The following is an 8307-nucleotide window of genomic DNA, read 5'->3' as shown; positions in this document are numbered from 1 at the left end:
GACATTGCTTTTATCCCATCAATCCTAAAGCGCGTGCAAAGACGCGACGGACGGGTATCGCGAATAAGGTCTTTTGAAAGTAATATTGTGTAGTTCCAGAAAATATCCTTCCCCCACCATGGAGGGCAACGGAAATTCCAAGTTGTGTCGTGTAAGGTACTGCCTCCATGTTTCTCATTGACTTACCGCTAATTATTAACTAAGAAAAACCTTTTGCAAGGCAAAATTGAGATAATTAGAAACTGTATTCACCTGAATAGATGAATTTTTCTCTCTTTATCGCAGAAACAATTAACTTTCGCATAATTTTATGGTGCTATATTACTTTTGTCGTAAATCTCTTTACTTGGGGGTGCCTACAGGATTTTATGAAGCACATAAGGTGACCTGCCTCGTACCCAGACGTCTCTCTTTTGATGAAAATGTGCGCGCAAAGGAAGGCGGGAAGGAGTTCATCACCAGTCACTCGTTTCGCGCTCGCCTCTGCCAAGCGAAAAACGAAGCGCCTGAGGAGGAGGCTGTGAGGTGACTTTGTAAAGTTTGTCCCATGTCTTGTTTACATGAGAAGATGGACTGGCTCGCTTTCCGAGGTCCCCAGTCCGCCTTCTTGTAGCTAGCCGGGCCCACCTGTGGGCTGGCTTATCTCATGAAAAGAGGCCCTTGGTTATGTGGGTACCTGAAAATCCTTTCGGTACTTTTTTTAACTGATGGGTAACTAAACCAAATAATTGCACCTTGATCATAAATAAGGATTGGGGCTTGGAGACACTCCATAGTCCTTAGTTTCAGCAGCGCGATTTGAGCAGCAGTTTTTAGAAAGGTTACCACAGTTTTTTTTTATTAGACCTAATTCGGGTGAACAATGACCCCATAATCGTAAGTACATACAGAAAGTCTAGCTAACAAACTTGAAGCTGGCAATCGTTATGCATTTAAGACTCTATCAAATACTGGTAACGACTTGGATTACAATTCGTTTTTGTCCATACCAGGAATGAACTCTTTGAGATTCAGAAGATATGAGCAATCACTTTCATTATTATATATGTACGGGGTGGGGGGAATAATAAGGGACGAGCCTCTTTTTACTCCTCCCGCCCGTCGAAAACCAGGGAAAAGAGCCCTCTGCTAGCAGGGAATCCCATTCGGCATCCCATTCACACTCGCCAAGTGATCAGATGATTTTTTGAAAAAAGTTCAAATTAAAGCCCTGTATTAAACATTCTTTGTTTTTGTTTCAATTTAATTTCAGTTTATTTTAGTTACTATACACGACCCCATTTTAAAGCTTTTTAGCTGCTAGTCGCATCGTGTTGTTCTCATATTATGGCTGGGCTACCTGTGCCTTGACGCGACGCACGTGTGTTGTGTGACAACCAAAATTGTGTTACATTGATAAACTGTGTAACAAGCAGCGAGTGAAATTGACAGCAAATTCGCATTTCATCAAGTAGAGTCACTGAAGACTTTCATTTTTAAGTGAAATTGCACTTTCGTAATTGTTCAAGTGTGTATATAAACAAACCCCTCATGCGCATCCGGGACAAAAGGCGTTTTATATTCTGCATAATTTATAACGTGTAACGGATTTTATTTTGACATTCGATGCCACCCATATATTTTTCCAAGCTACACTGCAATGGAGTGGTTTGAGTTAAGCTTGATTCGTGCATGTTTTGCAGCATTTCTTTGCTTTGGAGAAACAGAGGTAAGAAGATTAATTGCCAGAAAACTAACGTTAACAGTTAAAGGCTTAATTGTACGTTGCAGAATTTCAATCGGCCTTCTTAGTAATTTCAAAACAAAACTTTAGCAAGAGTCCATTATGGCTTTTGAGTTTAGCTAATGCACGTACACCTATGTTTTAGGATTATTGACAATCATGTTGCGCATGAAGTGCTATACTAAGGTCTTTCCATCCAGTGCTCTCAAAGCAAAGGCCGGTATTTCAAAAGACTACAAGATCGAGTGTACTAGTATTATAAAAAACTATATTTACGTGTTGCGACTTCCTGGGCAATTGGCAACGGCTAGGAAGTTACAAATCTTAATCTTCCACTTTTGCATATCCCTTCCTAGCTAATTAGATTGCCATGTTTATCGTTGTTTTTCAGGCGAGAGATTACTGTGGAAAGTTTGATGGAAGGGACATCTATTGTGATGAAGGTATTTTTAATTAAAGTACTTCGTTGCGGTTTATCTTACAAATGAAAGATTATGCTCTTACAACCAGTTGGTTGTAGATGTATTTCATTCAAATGGTTTTACCAAGGCTGGGTTTTACCTTAAAGTAGTTTTAAAATGCCTTTTTGACGCTTACATGCGCATGCCAGTGCACGTTTGCATCGCTTGAATTTTTGGATTGGACTCGTGTAAATGTTGATTATCGGATCTAGTTTGTTGTGTACTAGCAGTAATCTTGGATTAGTAGGTGCAAACCAACGATATGTTTAGTTGATTTTCGTTGTTATTCAAACTGTTAAGTATCCATATTGAGCGTTCTTAATTATTCCTTGTAGCATTTCTATACATAGTTTTGTCCAGAGCATGCACTTGCCAGTCATTTGCATTGTGATTTGGGTATCCATGTACCCAAAATACAGGGGTGGATCCAGGATTTTTCTTAGGAGAGAGTACACCACTAAGAAAAGGTATAACCGACCGGTGACGTAAACAAATTTTAAAAACGAATACAAAGAAGAAGGCTTTTGACTAGGAATAACATAATGTGAACTACTGAGAATACATATCTGCATATTAATATTGTGCAGAATACCAGTTGTATTAGAAAGCCACAGATCATCTCAGGGGGAGGGGTGTGCACCCGCTACACCCTCCCCCAAGATCTGCTCCTGAATTACTAGTGACATGGGTATCCATATTCATATGACACAAAAAAGTAAGTTTATTTCTGAGTATGTTCTATTTCAGGTCAATGCTGTGGAGACTTTGAATGCTGCTCCTACTACAAGTACTATAAAATGTGGTGTAAGTGAAGAATATCATCTGTATTTACATGATGTGAGCATGACAGTTGTTTGGAAAACAAAACAATATATCGTATTGTTTACTCTCAGGGTTTTGGTTGGCTTGGGGAGTGATTTGCATCTTTGCCTGTTGCTGTGCTTACCATCGAAGGCGTAATTTTGCCTACCAATGGCAGATTAGGAATTTTATGTACCCAACAGTACTGCATGGTGAATCTGGAAACACAGCTTCTTATCAACAATTTGAAAACACTCCAGAATACAAACTACCTTCATATGCTGAAGTGGAGGCTATGGACAGTCTGGGTCCCCCTGAAGATGGAGAAGGTGCTCCACCTCCTTATGTGGATCCAACTGCAAATGAGGAATTACAAGAGGAGAACACTGTTTCACAAGAGACGGTGTAGAGTTTTGAAAGTTTTACTGCCAATCTCACCCGATGCAACAGAGGTCTAACTGTAGGAGACTGTATGAGAAGTTTTCATTCTAATGTGTGGATCCCTTTTCAAAGAGAAGGTCTTTAAGAGAATTCTGAGTTAGTAACATGATGTGCATAAGGCTTACTGTTTTCTAACAATGCTTTGTTTTATACTATCAAAGTAACCTTTAAGTCTCAAGTGGCCTTGGACTCTCAAGCTAATCTTCATAGTTTAACCCTTTAAGCCCCAGTATCCACATACAAGTTCTCCAAACTGATCTCCATACATTTCCTTAAAGAATGAGTTGAGAGAATTTGATAAAAGATCAAGGCATTTTTTCTTGGGTGATCACTTTGTATAGATATTGTTGGGAGAAAATTGATCTTGGTCACTATTGGGACTTAAAGCAGGGATGGATATAGGGGGAGGGTGCAGGGGGTGCACACCCCCCCCCCCCCCCCTGAGATGACCTGCGGTTTTCTAATACAACTGGTATTCTGCAAAAAAAAAACTGTGGTTTATTGGTTTTGAAGTAGAGCAAGAGACAAGTGCACCCCCTCCTAAAAACAATCCTGGATCCGCCCCTGTAAAGGGTTTATCTAACTGGCCAGTAATAGTTCTCATTATAAAGATAAGAATAGTTATAAAAAAATTTTTAAATAATTGTAAACAAAACATATTTTGGAGAAATAGCCTTAGTTTGTTAATGCCAGTAAGAGCAGAAAAAAGTCTTTTAAAAAGTGTGGAGGGATCCTTTAATATAAATTATGTATGTAAATATTTTCGTTATTTTTACAACAATTATTAACAGTATGAAAAGTGTTACTGCTTTAACAATAGCTGGTATATTGTCAGGTTGTATAAGAGTTTGTATACTATGTACATATTTGTATCCTGTAGCATGAATTTTTTTCTCAATTTATGTAATTATGAAATTTAAAAAGGTATTCAAAAATCATGTGAGTAAAATTATATGTAACAACAACATTGTCACTAAGATTTCAAGATTTCAAGTAGGTGGGGAATCAAACAGGTACAGATTTCTTTCTGTTTTATTTTTCTTCTATTTTCAAATGAAAGTAGCCGGGGCCCACATTCATTGTAGCCAGGGAAAATGCCCGGCCCCTGGATCTTAATGACAGCCCTGTAACAATCTTATTTACCGGTACTTTTCTGGGTGTCAAGTTATTTTTCCTTCTCTCTCGCTTCCTTTTTTCTCTTTATCTATAATGTAAATTCTCCTTTTTGAGTTTTCAACCTTTCTTTTAACTGGCATACAAAAATATTACACTTTAGCATATGTTAATAACTTTTCCTCTGAATATATGATAGAGTTAATGACATACAGAGTTTCAGATACTATCTGGAAACATCTATCTGCTAATCTGCCTTTTGTCTTTCTCTTTCTTTTTTTGTGTGTTGTAAAAGATGAAATCTGCAGTTTTATTCTAGTAACCTTCATGACTTACCAGGCAGTGTTTTGTAAATGAATGAGTTCCCCACAACTGCTAAAAAACATTGTTCAGTGTAGACTGAATCAGAGGATATTGGTTAATGGTATAAAAGCAAACAAAGTTTTTAGAGGTGTTTAACATACACATAGCTGAGGAATGAACAAAACTGTGCAGCTATATTTATTTTAACAATAAAATAAAGATTCCAAGGGGTTAGCAGCATGCAAAGAACGCTATGTCCATGGATCTAGCCTTCAAACTAGTGAGTGTTTGACTAGTGTTTGAGGGGGAATTCAAATTATAGAAGAACTATAATCAATCCTGCTGGTCTGATTTCTTCAGGCTAGTTTATGACCAGTTCATGCCACCTACAGCTTGCACTCGAAAGGCAAGCTGTAAAACTGACTCTCTTTGCACCCTGGTATCAAAGTTAAGCAGAAAGAGGACAGTCCGGGTATTTAGTGATCTTTCAGTGTAACTCCCATCAAGCAGTATAACCATAAAGGTTACTAGAGAAACTATACTTGTTTATTTTTTTTTTTAAACAGAGCATTTCTTTATGTCAGATAGCATACATTTTATTCATATAACAACTCTTCTTCTAAATTCAATGTAAGATATGGAGTTTCTGGCACTATCTGGATAGGTCCCATGATGTTTAAATCTTTGCCAAAGCTTTGTCTTTTGTCTTTTCCTTGTACCTTAGGAGAGATGAAAGGTGAGGGTTTTCTTTGTATAATTTTTGTTGACAAAGGGGTGATATCCAATAAAGGTGTCTCAGGCACCATGTTTCAGGTTACTTTTTCATTCTGATGTAATGCTATTTTACATTGTGGTTTTCCTGAAGTACATGGTATTTGATGAACAAGTGGAGTTTCAGGAACTTTAAAATCTTGGAACATAGTATTGGTAACATCATATGGGGTAGGACTTGAAATCTGGTGACTTATAGGCGGGATAGCTGCATGCTTTGCTCCAGGTCTGATTAAATGTGACGGAAATTCTTGTGTTATCTGAGATTCTTGTAAAAGCTGGAGTTCTAGGAACTCTGAAGATAAGGGCTGCTGGTTCCCCTTCTTCATGAGAACCTTTTTACTTGTCCCTTTGTCTATTTTTGGGCTTTTTGACAATTTCATTGACGTTCCTGCAAAAAAAACATTTTTTTGGTTGCAGAGGAACTGCACTTGGATTACTAGTTCTCCCCTGTTTTTTCCCAGGAAGCATGAAAAGTGCCACCCACATAAAAGTTGACTAAAATTTACCCATATTCCATGGATACTGTCTTGTAATCCACCTGAGACAATTTAATCACTGTCTTGCATATAATGTGAAAAACAAAAAACTTTTCAGCCCGTAAAATAAATTTATTATATTTTTTCTTAATTAATTAAATTAAATTTGAAGAAGTTATCAACCAGCCATGTACAGACCTAGAACTAACTATTACACTATTTACCTTTTGTTTTCCTTACATCTGGCAAGTCTGCAGGGAAATTTTCAGGTCCACTCATACCACTGCCGTCTAGCTGTCCCAGGTGAAAGCAGGCATCAAGGTTTTCTGGAAATGACATTTTATCTGTGGAGGTACAAATACCAGTGATGGAACAGGTAAATTTCTTAAGCAAACTGTAGTGTCTGAAAAACAATTTGCTCGTTTGGTACATAATTACCATTTATCCTGAGTATCAGGGCATCTCCTTGAGGAGATACCTGGAAACATTATTGCTAGTGTCAAATGAAAAGTGGGAGTGTTCCAACTGACCTAAAAATTTGTTTTTGTGTTTCTGTTTTCCAAGTAATTGTTCTCAATCTAGTGTTTCCCTGCAACATAGACGGAAAGTAACCCTACCTCCTGGTCCCTGTGGTTGGATAGCATTATCCACCCTTAGAACTGGGGCCTGGAGGGCTACCTGGTCTAGCTGTAGAATGGTCAAATGATGGCAAGCTCCCCTTTATAAATAAGAGGGCTTAACGCAAGGGCTATCTTGCCATGGAATTTGAATCAAGTGTGGACAAAATGTCAGACAATTTGCTTGCACTCGTGTCTTCTGTTGTAGCTTTTCAGCGCTCTGTGATCTTGAATTCAAAAATGTTCACGAAAATACCACCTATTCACAACATTTTAGCTCCCATTTATTAATTTGCAGCTTGATTACGCTTGAGTTGACGGCCCTCCTGCAAGGGTTACTCCAAATCAAACTTAGGGGAAAAAGTTGATCCTACTTGCAGGGGCCAGGGGGGGTAACCTAGTAAAATCCCTGGTGACCATACTTCTGTACAAGGTGTGAGTGATAGTCACTAGTGCTCTTACCAACTAATACACCTTGAAAGCCTTTTCTTTTCTTTGCAGCGCGGGCAGAATGTAACTTTTCATGGAGGTTTCTTCTACTGATAACAATATCAAGAGGCCTGAACTGTTTTTCTTTCATCGAACCTTCTTTGGTACATCTGGTTGCTCTACTACCAAGTTTACTTTCTTCCAAGTTTTCTTTCAGCTTTAGTGCACTGTTATCGAACAAGAAAGAACAAGAAGAGAAGCTTCAATGTGGTGCATAAAATAATGGGTTCAGCCTGCCTTGCGAAACTTTGCGAGTAGAGGCTTTCGCGGTGTGAAGAGCAGATGGAGGCGATTTTTTGGCTTACCTTCTCAATACAAGAGGTGTAGGTTTAGGCTTTGGAAACGGTATTCTTTCATTTCTACTGCAAGTTCAACGAATAGAAGTTATTTACAAGCTCCATAAACGATCAACTTCAAGCAATAAGCTCCAAAAAAGACTAGTAAATTACCTTGACAAAATAAATAACGCAGCCATTCTTAATGTAAGTCTTATATTGGCCTTTTGCTATACATAAACAGCATTTGCTCCTTGACATTCCCTTCGTATGAGCTTGAAATTTAGGATGAAAAGAAAGTATGAAGTCGATAAAGACAAAAACAAACTACAGCGTATTAAAAATCTCCTCAATCTCTGACATTCTTCAGAGCTAACTTCCTCCCCCTTTTCGTCCATTTTCCCGCCAAAAGGTAGTCGCCAGCCACAAGTTCCCGCCATGAATCTCGTATTCTGTATCCAGAGAATCCAGAGTAAATATCCAGAGTCTTCTGGCCTGTGGGCTAAGTCGGCGGAACGGGCGGATGCCGGGAAACTAGAGTGGGAGTTGTACGTAACCACACAGCTAACTGTTAGTTCAATTGTGTTTCTTTAAAAACTACGGTTGTGTACCATTTACAAGAAGTTTCCGGAAAATCCCGTTTAAAAGTAAATGGAAAACTCCGGGCAACTTTTCGTGTCGAGAACAGTGGGAACATCTGAAAAGGTAATCTTGTTTATCTGGATGGAATGTTTCCTAACGGAAATTGGGAGTCTGTCATTTCTCAAAATCCATCCTTGATACCAGTTTCAGTTTACCAGTTTTTTTTTTGTAAACAACTTTCATGTGTTGTGG

General features: G+C 38.4%; 1 protein-coding gene and 1 long non-coding RNA gene across 2 annotated transcripts; one reads left to right on the top strand and one right to left on the bottom strand.

The window, feature by feature from the left end:
- The first annotated feature begins 1544 nt into the window (after positions 1 to 1544).
- Positions 1545 to 3774, top strand: LOC140935874 (uncharacterized). Its single transcript, XM_073385451.1, has 4 exons — positions 1545 to 1708; positions 2115 to 2166; positions 2932 to 2988; positions 3078 to 3774. The coding sequence occupies exons 1-4, from the start codon at positions 1640 to 1642 to the stop codon at positions 3392 to 3394; spliced, it is 495 nt and encodes a 164-aa protein (XP_073241552.1). The 5' UTR covers positions 1545 to 1639; the 3' UTR covers positions 3395 to 3774.
- Positions 3775 to 6313: 2539 nt separating this feature from the next.
- Positions 6314 to 7678, bottom strand: LOC140933768 (uncharacterized). The gene is made up of 3 exons (XR_012165080.1): positions 7504 to 7678; positions 7172 to 7365; positions 6314 to 6436 (listed from the first exon to the last, which is right to left on the bottom strand). It is a non-coding gene; the product is annotated as an uncharacterized lncRNA (long non-coding RNA).
- Positions 7679 to 8307: the final 629 nt, after the last annotated feature.

This window comes from Porites lutea, chromosome 4, assembly GCF_958299795.1.
Source record: "Porites lutea chromosome 4, jaPorLute2.1, whole genome shotgun sequence".
Lineage (NCBI taxonomy): Eukaryota > Metazoa > Cnidaria > Anthozoa > Scleractinia > Poritidae > Porites > Porites lutea.
This window is presented reverse-complemented; position numbering and strand designations above follow the sequence as displayed.

What these genes read in the sequence shown, in the direction of transcription:
- LOC140935874 (XM_073385451.1), top strand. Translation starts at nt 1,640, where the DNA reads ATGGAGTGGTTTGAGTTAAGCTTGATTCGTGCATGTTTTGCAGCATTT. An exon ending in TTTGCTTTGGAGAAACAGAG is followed by an intron (nt 1,709 to 2,114) that starts GTAAGAAGATTA and finishes GTTGTTTTTCAG; the next exon opens with GCGAGAGATTACTGTGGAAA. An exon ending in GGACATCTATTGTGATGAAG is followed by an intron (nt 2,167 to 2,931) that starts GTATTTTTAATT and finishes GTTCTATTTCAG; the next exon opens with GTCAATGCTGTGGAGACTTT.